The sequence below is a fragment of the Canis lupus genome, chromosome 1 (genome assembly GCF_003254725.2).
Source record: "Canis lupus dingo isolate Sandy chromosome 1, ASM325472v2, whole genome shotgun sequence".
Classification (NCBI taxonomy): Eukaryota; Metazoa; Chordata; class Mammalia; order Carnivora; family Canidae; genus Canis; species Canis lupus.
Window position 1 is genome coordinate 117,846,350 of NC_064243.1, and position 20,478 is coordinate 117,866,827.

Consider the following 20,478-nt stretch of genomic DNA (forward strand, 5'->3'; position numbering starts at 1 on the left):
ACAAAGTTCAAATGGAGCAGAGAATAGAGACAGCTCACAAAGATGGAAACAGAGTGTAATAAGGGAAGTGAGTTAAATACAGGCAATCAATACGTGGAATAAAAATGATACTATCAGAAAAATACCACACAGGTATTCTGGATTCCAACCCAACGTTCTACTCTGTACCTACATTTATGTAAAAGACCACCTTTTGTCTCACAGCCTTGGTTCTCCAACCTTCAATTAATCTCAATGTGCTGTCAGATTAGCATGCTTAAAATGCACAATTTTTATAGTAGTAAGTACATTAAAAAGTTAACAATGAACACAATATTCTTTATCACCTCAGAAAGATTTATTAGGCTTTGTGTAGGGTCTGTGTAAAATCATATTATGTACTGGACACTAGGAAAGATTGTTCCTAGAAATCTTTTTATACATTCTTTATTTCCTCTAACACTTATGTTCACATGTGATCTCTGAAGCTCAGTTTTAGGGGAAAAGTAATTTCCCTTCTGACAGCCTTTCTTCACCTAAAATCATTGGTATATTTTTCCCTAGGTGGTCTTAAAAAGAACAACTTTATTTTGTTTCAAATAAAATAACAATTTGAATTATTATGATGGCAAAAACCTTCACTTTTGATCAGATAACATAATAAATAAAGATAATAATTTGGGATGGAAAAATGGCTGTTTTAAAATCTAAGTAAGAAAAAAAAATTAAAAAAAAATAAAATAAAATAAAAAAAAAAATAAATAAAATCTAAGTAAGGATCCCTCACTTTGTGACATTTGCAATCTCTGAAGACAGTATCCCTAAAATATCCTAAAATACCTCCATACTTTCTACAAGGATGTTTAACAAAGACCTCTCTTGCCTGATTCTCCATGACTTATCTGGAAACATACCTTTTGACGTTTTTTTCTCCACCATCCAAGGTTCTTTCCCATCCTCCAGTAAACTGATCAAATATGGCTTAGGTATGGAAAGACCTGCTTACAGGAAAAATATAGAACCTGTTTAAACTGTGGTCCTCATGGAGGAGAGGCCACCGTCATAAAAGGAACCAAAGGCAGTTTTGAAGGATGGTCACTGAAATGGGAAGACGAGCTTCAGGGAGGGCACAAAGAACTCTACACATCCTTGGGAACATGAAATAAAATTTCAGCCATTTACTCAAGAGAACTTCTAGCAATTCTGAGTAACAGAAGATTTCCCTCATTGGGGTGAAGAGGGAGATATGCTTACCTACAGAAACCAGGTTCTCATAATTCTGGACCATCACATCCTTGTATAAATCCCTCTGAGCAGAATCTAGCCATCCCCACTCTTCATGAGAGAAGTCTATGGCCACATCACTAAATGTCACCTGAAATAGCAAACATATTTAGGCTCAATCACAGCCAAGGCCACTTCTGTCACTGGTTAAGGGGTAAAATTACCCTGGCTATAGAAGAAAGGGAATAAGATTCAGTAGTTGCGGCAATGATCAGGAATCTGATCTAAGTTAAGTAGTAATTGGATGATTACATGTTTGGCATTGTTTTATAACAGTAAAAGACAAATACAAGCACTTTGCTTCAGGAGAGTTAATTCTGTCAAAGGAAGAATTCTAAAATTTTTAAAAAGCAGCGTTCAACATTTGACAGTATATAGCCAAGTGCTTATTTGTGTTTTTTATAGTTTACATGATGAGTAAATAAAAAATGATGATCCACTAAGGCTGAAAAAATGATCCAATAAATTCAGAAAAGACACTTTTAAATACAGACACATATAGAACTTATTTATTTTTAAGATTTTATTTGAGACAGAGAGTGAGAGGGAGAGCACAAGCCAGGGTGGCAAAGGGAAAGGGAGAAGCAGGCCCACCCAGTGAGCAGGGAGCCGATCGCGAGGCATGATCCCACCGGGATCATGACCTGAGCAGAAGGCAGACACAACTGACCAAGCCACCCAGGTCCTACATACATAACTAAATTAATAAACAAAAACCATTTATGGTATATAATTAAACCTTGTATTGATAATCTATAATTAAAATCATTTGAGACTCCTGGGCAAGAGGACTAAAATAGTTTCATGCCATAGGCAGTCCCTGAATTGGACCTTAAAGTAGGGCAAATAATTAGAGGACACATTTCAAGAAAAATATTCTAAGGCAATAGTACCAACTCATGATATTATTTAAAATAGCAAAACTTTAGAAACAGCTTAAACGTACAGTAATAGTTTGTTAGTCGAATTAATAATATATACAAAAAACGTAGGCATTTAAATGGCATTATTATTATCTTTCATTGGTGAAACAGACATTGGCTGTGATAAATTTTTCATTCCAAGAGTGGTTGATTCAATATTCTATTACTTTATTTGGATATTTTGCATGTATGTTCATTAGCGATATTGGTTTTTGGTTTTAAAGAGGGAATTTAGGGCACCTGGGTGGCTCAGTGGTTGAATGTCTGCCTTGGGCTCAGGTCGTGATCCTGGGGGTCCTGAGATCAAGTTCCGCGTCAGGTTCCCTACAGGAAGCCTGCTTCTCCCTCTGTCTATGTCTCTTCCTGTGTGTCTCTCTCATGAATAAATAAATAAAATCTTTAAAATAAATAAATACATAAAAAGGGAATTTACCTTTGTGAGGTGTTGGGAAACTATTAAGAATCTGCCAAGCAGAAAATCCTCTCCACAATGTCAAAAAGAGAACAGTTTTACTACTGAATAAGCATTACAGTGGACTGTAACACACTTCATAGGCAATCACTAATGAGAATGCAAGGACAGAAAGAAATCCCACCCTTATAAAACCAGGCATGTATAACCCACTACATAGATGTTTTAAAAATAAATAATAACTTGTCCTCAAGTAGGCGGACTAGGCATCATCATTTGCTAATACATTTAATCCTAAATTCTCCTGGTAATTGGAGTGGCCAGTAGTGTTAATTGCTTTTGCCCCAAGAAAAATAAAACTTCGCCCATCTGTATGACAAATGAGTAGTTAGAACTTGGAAGCCAGGAGCCTAGGCTAAGCTCCCACACAGACAGGGAGATAGAGGTGCAGCGTCCTTCATATTTTCATTTCAAAGAGATGGCTCCAAAGCCTTAAGAAAGACTTTACTGCCCTGAAAAATTGGCAGAGCCTTATTTAGCTTTGAAAAAGATTCACAAGCATCTCAAAGGGACGGAGAACATGTTTACAGTTACAAGTTTTCCTCAAAGGAAATATTCTAATAAAAGGGGGAGGGGGTTCTTCCCTTTCGGCATCAGGGAAAATTCCTTTTTCCATTTGTATTTACTCTTACCCAGGTATTAAGGTTATGGTAGCCTTATATGAATTTCAAAGTTTCCCATCTTTTCCTACTTTCTGCAATGGTTTCAAATGATTGGTTTTTACAAATCCCACTTTGATAAATCAAATTTAAAAATCAGGGATCCCTGGGTGGCGCAGCAGTTTGGCGCCTGCCTTTGGCCCAGGGTGCAATCCTGGAGACCCGGGATCGAATCCCACATCAGGTTCCCGGTGCATGGAGCCTACTTCTCCCTCTGCCTGTGTCTCTGCCTCTCTCTCTGTGTGTGACTATCATAAATAAATAAATAAATAAATAAATAAATAAATAAAAAATAAAAAATAAAAAATAAAAAATAAAAAATAAAAAAAATAAAAATCAATACTAAGGGGTGCCTGGGTGGCTCAGTTGGCTAAGCATCCAACTCTTGACTTCAGCTCAGGTCATGATCTCAGATTGGTGAGATTGATCCCCACACACATCAGGCTGCACACCCAGTGGGGAGCCTGCTTGGGATTTGCTCTTGCCTTCTCCCTCTGCCCCTCCCCTCCCGTGCATGCATACTCTCTCTCTAAAATCAATCAATCAATCTTCTTTTAAAAATCAGTATTAAGTTAATGCATGACACTATATTTTACTCCACCAATGCAAAGATATTTCATATTTTCAGTTTTGAACACATATTGATGAACATCATTGTATTTTAAGTCTAAAAAAGAAAACTCATGTAATCTGATTAATAGATACCCTTTGTTCTTTACTTAGATCAGGGCTTCTTAACCTTGGCACTACTGACATTTTAAGTTAGTTAATTCTTTGTTGTGGGAGCTGTCCCTGTGCCTTGTAGAATGTGTAGTTAGTAGCATTCTTAGCCTCTACCCATTAGACACTAGTAGCCAATTCCGCCCTCCCCCTGCCCAGGGTGTGACAACCAAAAATGTCTCCAGACATTATCAAATGTCCCCTATGGATAGGGCTAAGAGGGACAAAATCACCCCTGTTTGAGAACCACCCCTTTAGAAAATGTTTCCAGTTCCCTAAAAGATTCTCTTTTTTTTCTTACTCTACCTATACGTAAGGTGTTCCTTCAGAGTTTAGTGTAACTTCACTTCTATCTCTGCCTCCCTGGTTCCATGGGCCACCAAAACCAGTTCCAGCCTTGCTTCCCCAGGGATGTGTCAACTCTTTCTTCCCCTTCAATGCGTGGGCAACCTGGGATGTTCATTCATCTTTGTCCCCAGAAGAATTTAGGATATTTGCCCCAGCACTTATCTTAATTTCTTATGCTTTCTTACTTTTCTACCAGCCCTGTACTGCTCAATAAAGTCACTCAGTAGCCACATTTGGCTATATAAGTTTAAATCAATAAAAATTTTAAAAGATTTAAAATTCAGTTCCTGGGTCACTTTAGTCATGGTTCAAGGACTCAAATCATATGGAGCTGGTGGCTACCATACTGGACAGCACACATAAAGAACACCTCCACCACTATAGAAAGATCTCTCAGTATTGCCCTACATCATAAAGTCCTACACGTCAGTGTACACTCAAACCCATGTATGATTCTTCCTAACAGGTACTTCATAAGGGTCTACAAAATGAATCAAGGGCATTTGGATAGCTCAGTCGGTTAAGCATCCAACTCCTGATTTTGGCTCAGGTCATGATTTCAGAGTCCTGGGATAGAGACCTGCTCAGGCTCCACACTCAGTGAGGAGGCTCCTTGAGATTCTCTCTCTTCCTCTCCCTTCCTCTCCTTCTGCCCCTTGCTGCCCCACTCTCACTCATGCTCTTTCTCTCTCTAAATTAAATAAATATATCTTTTAAAAAAATGAATCAATGAATGATTTTGGGAACTAGTTCACTTTAGTTTTTACTTAAAAAAAAAAAGTTTTTCAATTCTAGTTATGTAATATTCCCAGGAAACCAGACTCTGCCCAACATGCACATATGCCACTAGTGCCTTCTGTGCATGCTTCACCTTCCACCCCATGATTCTACCCACCATTTCTTCAAAGCTTATTCAGTCAACAACTATTTACTAAGCATCTGTTTTGTACCAGATACCACTCTGGGTACTGAAAACAGTCAACAAAAAAGAAAAAAAAAAATCCCTCCCAGAAGGAAAACATGAACAATGACAACTCTGTTTATTAAACAGAGTGTATTATCTAGTGAGTGATAATCACTGCGGAAAACAACAAAGTAGTGAGGAAGAGAAGGGATTGTTAGAAAAAGTTGACTGCAGGGAAGCTTTACTGAGAAAGTAACCACAGAGCAAAGATGTGAAGGAGGAAAGAATGCAAGCTTGTACCGATCTGGGGGAAGACTGTTCCAAGCAGAGGGTACAGCAATTTCCAAGGCCTGGAAGCAGTAGCCAGTGGCTAGAGCTCACAGGGAACAAGGGGACATGGAAGATGAGATCAGAGAGGTAAAATCCTAATTGCACAAAGCTTAAGTCACTGTAGAACTCTAACGTCTGAGTTAGAGCAAAGGAAGAATTTTATTTTATTTATTTTTTTAAAGATTTTATTTATTTATTTATTTATTCATGAGAGACACAGAGAGAGAGACAGGGGCAGAGACACAAGCAGAGGGAGAAGCAAGCAGGCTCCATGCAGGGAGCCCGATGTGGGACTCGATTCCAGGTCTCCAGGATCAGGCCCTGGGCTGAAGGCGGTGCTAAACCGCTGAGCCACCTGGGCTGCCCAAAGGAAGAATTTTAAGCTGAGGAACGACAGGATGGTGACAGTGGTGGTGGCTGTGACGGTGTAACCGTTGGTCGGATTCTGTGTATATCCTGTATGTTAGATCCAACTAGAGTGTCTGAATGTAAGTCATAAGAGAAAGGAAAGAATCGAAGAGGACTCCAAATAGCTCGTGACTTGAACAACTGAAAGGATTGATCTACCACTGACTGAGACCACAAAATGCCGCTTTGACAACCAGAAAGCAAATAACCCAAAATTCCAAACCTGAATTTTTGAATTGTAATAAAAACAACAATTTTGCTCAAACTTCTACAGAGACTTGGAGCAGAAAAATGGTAGAAGACAGGAGCAATGAGAGGAGACAGCACTTTGGAGCTCTTCTGGGGCTGCATCCTTTGCTACAGTGAGAGGAATCATCCATTCGGTCCCTAAACGCATAGGAACCAGCAAGAGACGCAAAGCAAACATTCAAGAGTCCTGCTAAGGTGTTTCGGGAAGATCCGGGGGGGGGGGACACCGACGACTTACCTGGAACATGACTTGTCAACACAGTCCTCCTTCCCAGGCTCTTGTCTTAAAGAAGAGTAGTGTCCTGAGAAGGCAGATCAAGAACACACACAAAAAGGAGCCATGAAAAGAAATGAGGCTTATCTTGCAGCGCTGGGACACATCTGCAAGGAAAAGCACACCGGGAATCACCTGCTAGGGCTGCATTCTCCCCCGGAACCAGCACATTCACCGCCGCACGTTCACCAGGTGCCAGCGGCGTGTGAAACCGACTACGACATTCTTTTTTTCTTTTCTTTTTTTTTTTTTTTTTTTGAGACAGACTCACAAAACAGCAGTAATAACGTTACGAGCTCGTCCGGTCTTCGCAACTACGCATGGCAGACATTCACAGACGCCGCGTTCCTTTCCTAAACGATGGGAACACACACTCGGCCAGTCTGTGGAAGGCTGCACCAAGGCAAGAGCGTCGCGCTCGAGACTGGATCGCCCAAGAACCACCGCGGACCGGGTTCTCTTTGGGTGCGCACGCCGCAAAGCGACACCCCTTTTACCGGGCGGACGGGCCCAGGGAGCCAAGGCCCTGCCGGGACCCACACTTGCCTCAGTCCCCGGCGGGCCCTCCCTGGCCCTGAAGCCCGGGCCCCGGGGATCCCGAGCCCGCCCCTCCGCGTACTTGACACGCGAGACCGCGGAGAGAGAGGACCGCGCCCGCCGCCGTCGGGAGGACGGCGCTACCCGGGGGGAATTCCGCCGCCTGCCTGAGATTACCGCGAGGCGGACGGAGGTCGGAGCCCGCACCGGAGCGACATTTCCCAGCTCCCTCCGTCTCCGCGACCAGTTACCTGCGCCTCGCACGTCGCCCCGTAAAACCACACTTCCCAGAAGGCTGCGCGTTCGCGCGCGCTTTGGGCGACGGGAGAGGAAGGCGCATGCGCCTTCACGAGGACGCGCACGCCGAGCGTCAAGAGGACGGCAGGGCCGGCCTACGCTTGCTTCTTAGGTACAGGGGCGCCCAGGGCACGAAACTACACTTCCCAGAAAGTGATGCGGCCGCGAAGACCTTCCGGGTCGCGGGTCAGCTGGCGCGTACGCCCTCCTGCGGGGCCGTGGGCCGTCCCCGGGTGGGCGTGCTCTCGCCGAAGGTCTCGGTGCTGCGCCCTGGGCCGCTCCTCGGCAGCTCTTGGGGGCCTTGGGCGTTTGACGCCCGCCTGCCCGGGACTGTGGTCCCTAAAACGCCCTGTGTCCTGGCTGTCATGGCAACAGTTGTCAGCGGACAAACGACACTCCCTGGACATTCGTGCGGCCGCGTCACGGCTGTTGACTGCCGCCGTCTGGTGTACAGGTCTCAGCAGTGGCGGCCTCAGGTAAGTGCTTTAAGGGAAAAGGCTTTACCTGCCCCCGTAACCCGCGGGGCCTGCCCCACTTCGGTCCCCAGAAGCGCGTCCTCGCGCCCCTCCCCCAAGCCCCACCCAGACGCGCCCTGGACGTACTTGGACGGAGACCAAAGCGGCCTGCTGCAGGTGTATATTGGGGTTGTCTCCTTTACTTTTTTTTTTTATTTAATTTTACATATAATTAATCATTTCATTTTAATTTTGCTTATTTTGGAATTATACTATGTGAATTTTCTTGTATATGTCAAGTGCTTAGGTGCGTTAAGATCCACTAGACAGTGCTTCCACCTTGGCAAATCTCTCGCGGCCGTGGTATTGAACTCCTGGAGCAAGAGTAGTCTGCAAATGCAAAGCGTATTCCCATCCACGCCTTCATTGTGCAATGACAAATTGTTGTCGAAAATTGTGCCAATTTGCCCTCGTACCATAGTTTATAGTTGTTGTTTTTTAAGATTTTATTTATTTATTCATGAGAGACACAGAGAGAAAGAGGCAGAGACACAGGCAGAGGGAGAAGCAGGCTCCATGCAGGGAGTCCGACCTGGGACTCGATCCTGGGACTCCGGGGTCACGCCCTGGGCTGAAGGCAGGCGCTCAACCGCTGAGCCACCCGGGATGCCGAGTTCATAGTTATTTTGGTTGCCAGTTATTACTTGATTTTGTGATATTTTCAAATTTTGCCAATCTGCTAAATGTGAAATCGTGGCTCAGTGTGGCTTAAATTTGCAGTTCTTTTGTGGTTAAATAAGATTGAGAATCTTTCCATGTGTCTTTTGGCTTTGATAATTCCTTCTCTGAGAATTGCATATCTTTTGGTCACTGTTCTTTTAGAGCAAAGGCCTTTTTGATGTTAAAATGCAAGCTATAAGAAAAATGCAAGATTTTAAAGGAGTGTAGAGACTAGGACATTAGGGCAGCCCCGGTGGCTCAGTGGTATTTTTCATTTATTTCTGTTCTAATCTTTATTATTTCTTTCCTTCTACTGGCTTTGGGCCTTGCTTGTTCTTTTTCTAGTTCTACTTTAGATGTAAGATTAGATTATTTGAGATTTTTCTTGTGTCTTGAGATATGCCTATATTATTTAATCTTCTCTCTTAGAACAACTTTTGCTGTGTCCCAAAGATTTGAGACTATTGTGTTTTTGTTTTCATTTGTCTCCATGTATTTTTTAATTTCCTCTTTGATTTTTTGATCGACTCATTCATTGTTTAGTAGCATGTTACTTAACCTCCAGGTACATACCAAAAATTCCAGGGGGGTTTTTTATGGTTGATTACTAGTTTCATACTTTTGTGGTCAGAAAAGATGTATGATATGATTTCAGTCCTTTTGAATGTACTGAGACTTATTTTGTGGCCTAACGTGTGATCTGTTTTGGAGAATGTTCCATGGGACTTGTAAAGATCATATATTCCACTGTTTTTTGGATGGAATGTTCTGAATATATTTGTTTAGGTCCATCCAGTCCAATATGTCATTCAAAGTAAGTGTGGTAGTAAAGTCCCCTACTTTTATTCCTTTTTTTTTTTTTTTTTTTTAAGATTTTGTTTGTTTATTCATGAGAGAGAGAGAGGCAGGCTCCATGCAGGGAGCCGGATGCGGGACTCAATCCTGGGACTCCAGGATCACACCCTGGGCCAATGGCAGATTCTTGACGGCTGAGCCACCCAGGCATCCTACTATCAATTTATTCCTTTACGTCTGTTAGTAGTTGCATTATGTACTTCAGTGGTCTTATGTTGGGTGTGTAAATATTTACAATTGTTATATCTTCTTGTTGGATTGTTCCCTTTATCAATACGTAGCATGTCCTTCTTCATCTCTTGATACAGCCTTTGTTTTAAAGTCTATTTTATCTGATAGAAATATTGCTACTCCTGCTTTCTTTTTGCTTCCATTTACATGGTCAGTGTTTTTCCATCCCTTTCAATCTGCATTTGTCTTTAGGACTGAAGTGAGTCACCTATAGACAGCATATAAATGAGTCTTGCTTTTTTTATCCATTCAGTTACCCAGTGTCTTTTGATTGGAACATTTAATCCATGTACATTCAGAGTAATTATTGAATGGTATTACTTATTGGCATTTTGTTACTTGTTTTAGGGTTGTTTTTGTAATTCTGTGTTCCTTATTTCTTCTCTTGCTCTCTTCCCTTGTGGTTTGATGGCTTTCTTTAAGATATTCTGGGATTCCTTTCTCTTTATTTTTTACATATCTATTATAGGTTTTTGATTTGTAGTTTTAGGTTTGCATATAACATCCTATGCACATAACGGTATATATTAGACTGATGATCGCTTAAATTTGAACCCATTCTAAGAACACTAGATTTTTACCCACCCTCCCGCAACATTTTCTGTATATGATAACATACGTTACATGTTTTATTTTGTGAATCCCTTAACTGATTTTTATAGATATAATTGACTTTACTGCTTTTGTACTTAACCTTCATACTGGTTTTATAAGTGGTTTTTACAATTTTTTAAAAAGATTTTATTTAACTTATTCATGAGAGATACAGCCTAGGCAGAGACCTAGGCTGAGGAAGAAGCAGGCTCCCTGCAGGGAGCCCCATGTGGGACTCAATCCCAGGGCCCTGGGATCACACCCTGATCCAAAGGCAGATGCTCAACCACTGAGCCACCCAGGCATCTCTTATTAGTGGTTTATAAGTGGTTTTATCTTCTAGTTTTATTATGTTTGTACATATGTGTAAATTTTTTCCTTTCATAATTTTTTTTACTCCTGATTATGGCCTCTCCTTTCTATTCAGAGAATTCCCTTTAACATTTCTATTAAAGCTGGCTTGTGGTTTGTCTGGGAACTCTTTATATGTCTTTCTAGTTTGAACAATAGTCTTTTGGTTTCAGACTTTTTCCTTTCAGCACTTTGAATATATCATGCACTCTCTTCTGGCCTGCAACATTTCTGCTGAAAAACCAGCCAGTAACTTCATGGGATTTCCCTTTCTCTACCTCTTTTTTTTTTTTTTTTTAAGATTTTATTTATTTATTCATAGAGATACAGAGAAAGAGAGGCAGAGACACAGGCAAAGGGAGAAGCAGGCTCCATTCAGGGAGCCTGATGTGGGATTTGATCCCAGAACTCCAGGATCACACCCTGGGCCTAAGGCAAGTACTGAACCGCTGAACCACCTAGGCGTCCCTTCAGGGTGTCTTCTATGCGTTGCACACACTCTAATGTGGTTGAGCCACATTTGCCTTCAGTCCAGTCATCTGGAATGGCTCTCTTTGCTGTGGTAGGATTTGGTCCTATGCTCTATGGGGCCAGTCTGGGGGCTGCCTTGGACTTGTAGTTGGGCCTGCTCTCAACCTGTCTGCCAGAACTAGGATCACATGGAACTATATGGTGCTGTCCCTGCATTATACTCTGAGTGGGACCTGAAGTCAGACCCAGGGTCTGGCCCTAATCTGTCTGTTGAGGTTACAGTGACCCCAAACTTCAGGGCTCTCTCTTTGTGATACCCCCTGTGAAGTTTTTGTTGGTGGACAGTGCTGGCAGTCAGATCAGATGTTTGCCCTCAGCCTACTACTGCTAGGCTGCAATCGAATAGTATGTGGTTATCTTCTCTCCTCAGGGCAAGAGTCACTTTGGAGTGGTGCTGGCCACTGTCAGTGCTGCTTGGAGAATGAGATGGGTCAGGCATTACTTTGGAGGGACTCCTGCCCAGAGAAGCCCAGTAGAGTGAAATGGATGGACCAGATCCACAAGTGAAGGTAGGGGTATGGCACATGGTGTTAGCAAGGTATTAACAGGTCTCCTTGCAGGATGAGACTTGACCAGAGTTACTTTGGAGGGACTCCTTGCGAGTGGGGCTGGTTAGATGGGGCGTGTTTGCAGGAGAGCACTGAGGGCATGGTGTTTTAGCAAGCAAGGTGGTGACTGTTCTCACTAGTTCCCACAGGTGTCTGGGGTATCTGCATCTAGGCTGGTGGCAAGGAGAAAAGTAGTGCCCATTAGGTTTTGTTGAATTCTCATAAAGATCCCTGCCCTTCCAGCGCATATTCTGAGATTAGTAAATAAATCTGTATATATGCCCCAGGCACCTTTCCAACTGCTGCTTCAATGCTCCCTCTCTGAGTTGTTTGTTATGCCGATTCTTTTTTTTTCTTTTTTTTTTTTTTAAATTTATGATAGTCACACAGAGAGAGAGAGAGGCAGAGACACAGGCAGAGGGAGAAGCAGGCTCCATGCACCGGGAGCCTGACGTGGGATTCGATCCCGGGTCTCCAGGATTGCACCCTGGGCCAAAGGCAGGCACTAAACCGCTGCGCCACCCAGGGATCCCCCTGTTATGCCGATTCTTAAAGGCAGGACTGTTTCTTATGGCCTGGCCTCTCACAGAGCCAAGCCTGCTGATTTTTTAAGTACCTGAAGGTAAGCACCACTGGTTGTAAAAACTTGCATTAAGCCCCACTGGTTTTCAAAGCCAAATCTTATATCCTCCTAGGGCAGGTCCTCCTGTCTGGGGTGCCTGGTGGAGGGTCTATTCCTTTCCCTTCTCCCTGTTTGTGGTGTTCCTCCTGTGATGGCATCTCTACCCTTCCTGTCTTTTGCAATGTAGCCTTCTCTCTACAATTAATCATAGAGCTTGTTATGCTAGTTTTCAGTTTGTTTTCTGGGTTACTCTTGTATGACTGTTATATAGGTATATCTGTGGGATGGGGTGAGCTTAGGATCCCCCTCCTCTGCCATCTTCCCAGGCTATTTCTATAAAGCCTCTTTTAAAAATGACTCCTAGGTCTTTATCTGTACTCCAACCTTGCCTCTCCCCAGAACCCTCAGTCCATATACCTGGCTTTTTATTTCCCTAGCCCATTTTAGTTGCTCATTCTCAACTCAAACTCCATATATTTCTTGAGGCCCACCCAGAGGTCTTGATTATCTCCTTATTCACTGTCTTTCACGCTCTTAATATTTAATAAATAGAATCCCCACCCAGCTATTCGCTAAAGCTGAACATCCAGATTTTTAAATTCTTTTTCTTCTTTATTCTTCTATTGTCCTCCCTTATCCTCTCAACACATCCATTCTAGCAGACAGGGTTGTTTTCTGCCTTGAAGTGATAGGATATCAGCCTTCGTTTATTCATATCAAATTCTCACCTGAAACACTGCTGTGGCTGCTGAACTGGTCTCCATGCTTTCACTCTTGCATCCATACAGTCCACTCTATACACAAATCAGATGATTTTTAAACTACATAAATGGGATTTCATTTCACAATGTCTTTTAATGACTTCTGATCTCCCAAAGAATATAACCCAGACTCTATGTTGGCTTCCAGACCTAGTATGACTCTGCCTCCTTCCATTCTTGTCCTTGCTTACAAAGACACAAATGTGAACTCAATGGTCTGCCTTCTCTGCTTCTCATAAGCCAAGCTTATGCCCCTTCAAGCCTTTAAACAAGCCTCCTGCCTGGAGTTTCATCCTCATGACTTCACTGCTGTTCTTTCTTGTCATCCAGATCCTTGCTCCATTGCCACCTTCTCAAACAGGTCTTTAGGTCTCAAGTAGCTTTTCCTTCATTTGTGATTTTATTTATTTGGGTCCTCTCCCATTTCTTTTTGATGAGTCTGGATAGGGGTTTATCAGTTTTATTAATTTTTTCAAAGAACCAGCTCTTGGTTTCATTGATCTATTCTACAGGGGTTTTTTATTTCAGTATCATTTATGTAAGCTCTAATTTTTATTATTTCCCTTTTCTGCTGACTTTAGGCTTTACCTGCTGTTCTGTTAGCTCCTTTAGGTTAAGTTAGGTTATTTATTTGAGATTTTTTCTTGCTTCTTGAGGTATGCCTGTGTTGCTATACACTTCCCTCTTAGGACTGCCTTTGCTGCATCCCAAAGGTTTTGGACGGTCATACTTTCATTTTCATTTGTTTCCATGTACTTTATAATTTCTTCTTTAATTTCTTGATTAATCCATTCATTATTTGGTAGGATTTTCTTTAACCTCCATATTTTTGTAGTCTTCCCAAGTTTTTTTTGTGGATGACTTCAAATTTCATAGCGTTGTGTTCTGAAAATATTCATGGTCTGACCTTGTATTTGTTGAGGACTAATTTGTGACCTAGTATGTGATCTGTTCTGGAGAATGTCCTATGTGCACTTGAAAACACTGTGTATTCTGCTGCTTTAGGATGAAATTTTCTGAGTAAATCTGTTATGTTCATCTGGTCCAGTGTGTCATTCAATGAAATTGTTTCCTTATTGATTTTATGCTTAGGTAATCTGTCTATTGCTGTAGCGGGGGTTTAAAGCCCCCTACTATTATTGTGTTATTATCAATGAATTTATGTTTATTATTAATTCATATAGGATGCCTGGGTGGCTCAGTGGTTGAGTGTCTGCCTTTGGCTCTGGTCTGGACCCAGTGATCCCCAGGTCCTGGGATCAAGTCCCACATCAGGCTCCCCACAGGGAGGCTGCTTCTCTCTCTGCCTATGTCTCTATCTCTCTGTGTGTCTCTCATGAATTAATAAATCTTTAAAAAAAATCAATTCATGTATTTGGGTGCTTCCAAGTTGGAGGCATAAATATTTATAATTGTTAGATCTTCTTGACAGAATCCTTAATCATGATATAATGCAGACTTTGGCTTAAAATCTAGTTTGTCTGATATAAGTATGGCTACTCCAGCTTTCTTTTGACATCCATTGGCATGATAAATGGTTCTCCACCCCCTCAATTTCAATCTGCAGGTCTCTTTGGGTCTCAAATGAGTCTCTTGCAGGAAATATATATATAGATGAATTTTGTTTTTTATCCATTCTGATACTCTGTGTCTTTTGATTGGAGCATTTGGTCCATTTATATTCAGTGATTATTGAAATATATTAATTTACTGTCATTGTTACCTGTAAAGTTGGTGTTTCTGGTGATGTTCTCTGTTCCTTTCTAGTCTTTGTTGCTTTTGGTCTTCTTTCTTCCCCACTCACAGAGTCCCCTTTAATATTTCTTGTAAGGCTGGGTTAGTGTTCACAAACTCTTTTAGTTTTTACTTGTCTTGGTCTCTTTATCTCTCCTTCTATTCTGAATGACAGTCTTGCTGGATAAAGTATTCTTGGCTGCATATTTTTCCCAGTTAGAACATTGAATATAGGGGGGGAGGGGCAAAAAAAAAAAAAAAAAGAACATTGAATATATGTTGCCATTCCCTCCTGACCTTCCAAGTCTCTGTGGCCAGGTCTGCTGCTAACCTTATGTGTCTACCCTTGTAGGTTAAGGATCTTTTGTCCTTAGGTGCTTTTAGAATTCTCACTTTGCATTTTGCAACTTCCACTATGATGTCCTGGTGTTGACCTGTTTTTGTTGATTTTGAGGGAAGTTCTCTATGCCTTTTGGACTTAATGTCTGTTTCCTTCTCTGAATTAGGGAAGTTCTCAGCCATAATTTGTTCAAATATACCTTCTGTCCCTTTTTCCCCCCTCTCTTCTTCTGGGACTCCTATAATATGAATATTACATATCTTTATAGAATTGCTGAATTCCAGGATCCCTGGGTGGCGCAGCGATTTGGCACCTGCCTTTGGCCCAGGGCGTGATCCTGGAGACCCTGGATCGAATCCCACGTCGGGCTCCCGGTGCATGGAGCCTGCTTCTCCCTCTGCCTGTGTCTCTGCCTCTCTCTCTCTCTCTCTCTCTGTGACTATCATAAATAAATAAAAAAATTAAAAAAAAAAGAATTGCTGAATTCCCTAAGTAAATATTCATGATCTTTTTTTTTAAGATTTTATTTATTTATTTATGGGAGAGACAGAGAGAGATAGGCAGAGACACAGGCAAAGGGAGAAGCAGGCTCCATGCAGGGAGACCGATTATGAGACTTCATCCTGGGACTCCAGTATCATGCCTTGAGCCAAAGGCAGATGCTCAACTGCTGAGCCACCCAGGCTTCCCAATATTCATGATCTAATAGCTTTCTTTCCCTCTTCTTTTCAGCTTCATGATTTTCCATAATTTTATTTTCTGTATCACTTATTCATTTCTCTCCAGCTTGCACCCTTGTTGTGATTACCTCTAGTCAGGATTGGATCTCGGTTATAGCATTTTTAATTTTGGCTTGACTATATTTTATTATTATTTATTTATTTATTTATTTTGACTATATTTTAGTTCTCTTATCTCTGCAGCAAGGCTTTCATTGGAGTCTTCTATTTTTTTTTTCAAGCCCAGCTAGTATTCTTATGACTGTTATTCTGAATTTTTGTTCAGATATGTTACTTATATCTGTTTTAAGCAAATCCCTGGCTGTGGTTTCTTCTTGTTCTTTTTTGAGGGGAGAATTCCTCTGTCTTGGCATTTTGTCCAGATTAAAGAAAAAATATAGAGGGAGAATAAAAAATATATTTACAAATATTTTTTTAAAGATAAATTAAGAATTTAAGAAGAAAAATCATAATAAATTTTTAAAAGACTGAAAAGAAAGTTAGATCCTATTTCCCATAGAGCTGATGCTTATAGCACTCTCTGATCAGTAGATTTGGTGCTTGCAAGGGGTCTGTGTTGGTCTTCTGGGGGAGGGGCCTGCTTTGCAGATTGTCAGGTGGGCTTGCCCTCCTAGAACTGCTTCTGCAGGGGCTTGGTATAATTGGCTCCATTCTCCACTAGGGGGCGCTGTTTAGCTGCCATGGGGGGGGGGGTGGTAGGCATTGGCAGGGCCCTGCTCTTTTGTCCCTAGAGTGGAAAGCTTACAAGGCTACTCTTCAAGAAACCCCCACAAAAGTGTAAACAATTACTCTTCCCCTGTTATGGTTTCCCTCAGATCTCTGCCCTCACCCTGTCTATATCCAAAAAGTCCACTTCATAGCCTTCCTTTGTTTTATCTCAGACAACCAGCTGGGTTTCAAAATTACAAATATTAGGGACTCTTGAGGTACAGACCCAGGATGTTCTTCCAGGGGAGGGTGACATGCTTTTGCCATTTGCTGGTTTATCCCAGAAAAGCGATGGGATGACTGATTTGTGTTTGAAACTTGTGGCAAAGCACAGGAGAAAGCCCGTTCCAAAGCTTACCGCCCTCAGGCAGTGTCCCCAGAGAGCCCCTGCTGCCACTCCCAAATGCACACCAAGGAGGGGAACTGTTTTTCCCTGTGCAACTGCCCTCATTTTTTAATTTCAGGCCCACAGTTGTGTTCCAAAACTCCAGATATTAGAGATACATGCAGGCAAGCAACCACGTCAATCCTCTGGGAGGAGGTCTCGCTGTGCTGCAGCCCTTTGCCTGGTTTGTCCCAGAAATTAGCTGCGTGCTGGCGCAGTTTCTGGCATAGTCCAGCTGCAAGCCTAGATCAAGGCTGACTGCCCTCCACTAGCACCTTGTCCCTATGGTAGAGAAAGGGGCTGCTCACTAGGACCTGCTTGGTCCCTTAGCCTGGGCAAGGTCACACCTCCTCTCCCAAATGCACTCCAGGCTGCGCAGCTGCCTCTCCCAGTGCAACCCAAAGGATCCTCAGACCACTATCTCTGCTTCTAGGTCTCTGCCCTTGTTCCCCACTGGAGCACCACTGATGTCAGGGGACTTCTGAAACTTCAAACTCTGCTTTCCATTGTTTATAAAAACTGGCAGTATTCCACATCTCTCCTTTTCAGTCAGGAATTTTGGAGAAGAACTTTTCTTGTGTAATTCCCCAAAGGCACTTCTGTTCCTCTCTCCCTTCCTCTCCCTCCCCCTCTCCTCTGTTTGTGATCAGAGTCCCCTCCCCATCACTGCACCCACAGCTCTTCTTTCCCCCAAATCACTCTCCACCTTTTCCTACTTTCCACAGTGTGGCAGGGTTTCTTTTTTTCGGCTCTAATTGCTCATTTTGATTTTTCTCTGTCCTCAGATGAATTTCCTGGGTGTTCAAAATAATTTTATATTTATCTAGTTGTGTTCAAGGGAGGAGGCAAGCCCAGGGTTACCCAATTGCTGGTCATCTTAACTCCTAGCAATTCTTTAAATAATTTTTATGTTGCCAATTTACATTTATTAGTCTAATTATTCTATAGATAATTTAAAATGTAAGCACTTAGAAATATTCTGAGAGCTGATTAGAACTGCAGTGGTGTTACAGATTTGTTGTTAAACACTGGAGTCCCTACCAGTGGGTCAGATCCAGGGACAAAGTGTGTCCGTGAGTATTATGGACTCTATCAGTGCTTTAAGAATTATTTTTATTTTCAGGGATCCCTGGGTGGCGCAGCGGTTTGGCGCCTGCCTTTGGCCCAGGGCGCGATCCTGGAGACCCGGGATCGAATCCCACGTCAGGCTCCCGGTGCATGGAGCCTGCTTCTCCCTCTGCCTGTGTCTCTGCCTCTCTCTCTCTCTGTGTGACTGTCATAAATAAAAAAAAATGTATATATATATATATATATATATATATAAAAAGAATTATTTTTATTTTCAGTATTGATGTATTTAATATTGTCTTCATTATTCAGGGTTTCAGTGGACATTGAAAATGGACTTAGAAAATATGTATTTTAAATATATTTTCATATTTTTTAATGCTGAGATAAATGAAAAGTATTGATTTTTATATACTTCTATTTGAGCATCATATAATAATTTGAAGTATTCATTTAATCTTCATTTAAAAAGAAGGCAATTGCATTATCTAAAACTAAACTTTTTTTTTAAGATTTTATTTATTTATTCATGAGAGACACAGAGAGAGGCAGAGACACAGAGAGAGGCAGAGACACAGGCAGAGGGAGAAGCAGGCTCCATGCAGGGTGCCTGACATGGGACTCGATCCCGGGTCTCCAGGGTCACGCCCTGGGCTGAAGGTGGCACTAAACCACTGGGCCACCTGGGCTGCCCCCTAAACTTTTTTTAAGTTTAATTTAATTTTTTTTAAAGATTTTATTTATTTATTCATGAGAGAGACATAGAGAGAGGCAGAGACACAGGCAAAGGGAGAAGCAGGCTCCATGCAGGGAGCCCGATGTGGGACTCGATCCCGGGTCTCCAAGATCAGGCCCTGGGCCGAAGGCGGCGCTAAACCGCTGAGCCACCCGGGCATCCCTAAGTTTAATTTTAAAATCTCTCATTTAGCAGTTCTATTTTCATATTCATATTCATACTCTATTGCTTGGGGTAGTCTGTGTAATGTTTTATAATATCTGCTGTAATCTCCTCACTGAAACACAACTGAATCTTCAGCTTCGTTGTCCTAATACTTCATGGTTCTTACACTAAGTAATCCAGTTTGGTTATGGTGAATTATTCTGTTGGTATTGTACTCTGAAATAATTCATCCCTATTACATCCTGAATGTCAGCATTTTCATTCAACTATAAGACTACACCTGTAAAATCATTGTTTAGTCATTAATGGAACCTTTCTTTGTTGTTTTTTTTTTCTATTTGAGTATAGTAGATGCACTATGTTACATTAGTTTCAGGCGTACAAAGCAGTGATTCAACAAGTTTATACATTCTATGTTCACCACTACCATTGACTATATTCCTTATGCTGTGTGTTTTATTCCCATGACTTATTCAGTCCAAAGCTGGAAACTTGTATCTCCCACTCCCCTTCATACATTTTACCCTACCTCCCATATCCCTCCCTTCTGGCAACCATTAGTTCGTTTCCTGTTTCTGTTCCCTATATATTCTGCTTTTTGTTTATTGATTTGTTGTTGTTTTACATTCCACTTGTATGAGGTCATATCGTATTTGTCTTTTTTGGTCTTATTTCACCTAACATAATACCCTCCAGGTCCATCCATGTTGATGCAGATAGCACAGTCTCCTTTTTTATGGTTGTGTTATATTCCGTTCCATTGTTTTTGTGTCTGTTTTTGTGCCAGTACCATGCTGTCTTGATGATCACAGCTTTGTATTATAGCTTAAAGTCAGGCATTTTGATGCCCCCAGCTTTGGTTTTCTTTTTCAACATTGCTCTGGCTATTCAGCGTCCTTTCTGGATCCATACAAATCTTAAAGATTACTTGTTTCAACTCTCTGAAGGAAGTCCATGGTATGTTGATAGGGATTGCACTGAATGTGTAAATTGCTCTGGTTAGCATAGACATTTTCACAATATTCTTCCAATCCATGAGCATGAAATGTTTTCTAATTTTTTTTTGTTTTTTTGTTTTTTTGTCCAATTTCTTTATGTCTTCCGCAATTTCTTATTTAAGTGTTCTGTGGTTTTTAAAGTACAGATCTTTTACCTCTTTGGCTAGGTTTATTTCTAGGTATCTTATGGTTTTGGTGCAATTGTAAATGGGATCAATTCCTTAATTTCTCTTGTTTCAGTCTCATGGTTAGTGTATAGAAATGCAACTGATTTCTGTGCATTGATTTTGTATCCTGACACATTGCTGAATTCCGTATGAGTTCTAGCAATTTTGAGGTGGAGTATTTTGGGTTCTCCCTATACAGTATAATGTCATCTGCAAAGAGCAGTTTGACTTCTCTGCCAATTTAAATGCCTTTTATCTTTTTGTTGTTTGATTGCTGAGGCTAGGACATCTAGCACTACGCTGAACAATAGTAGTAAGAGTGGGCATTCCTGGTGTGTTCCTGACCATAGGGGAAAAGCTCTCAGTTTTTCCCTATTGAGAATGA

General features: G+C 41.6%; 2 protein-coding genes across 35 annotated transcripts in view; one reads left to right on the forward strand and one right to left on the reverse strand.

The window, feature by feature from the left end:
• LOC112645543 (histo-blood group ABO system transferase-like) overlaps positions 1-20,478 on the forward strand; it is a 114,541-nt gene that overhangs the window by 38,645 nt on the left and 55,418 nt on the right. For 18 of the 31 annotated variants that reach the window (XR_007403021.1, XR_007403022.1, XR_007403001.1 and 15 more), the window contains one exon: positions 6,302-7,860. The exons of 12 other annotated variants lie outside the window; for them this stretch is intronic. The gene's annotated coding sequence lies outside the window, so the exon portion shown is untranslated. Of the gene's footprint in view, positions 1-4,851; positions 5,283-6,301; positions 7,861-20,478 lie in introns of those variants that run through there. One more of the 31 variants, XR_007403060.1, reaches the window with a different exon arrangement.
• Positions 1-20,478, reverse strand: part of LOC112645540 (zinc finger protein 181) — a 73,703-nt gene that overhangs the window by 2,373 nt on the left and 50,852 nt on the right. Inside the window, exons 1-4 of one of the 4 annotated variants that reach the window (XM_035712777.2) lie at positions 6,686-6,760; positions 6,515-6,578; positions 1,234-1,354; positions 894-977 (exon numbers count right to left, since the gene is read on the reverse strand). In XM_035712777.2, coding sequence (XP_035568670.2) covers positions 894-977; positions 1,234-1,354; positions 6,515-6,523 — 214 coding nt within the window. In that variant the 5' untranslated portion in view covers positions 6,524-6,578; positions 6,686-6,760. Of the gene's footprint in view, positions 1-893; positions 981-1,233; positions 1,355-6,514; positions 6,654-6,685; positions 6,761-20,478 lie in introns of those variants that run through there. The other 3 variants (XM_025425157.3, XM_035712775.2, XM_049095641.1) reach the window with 3 other exon arrangements.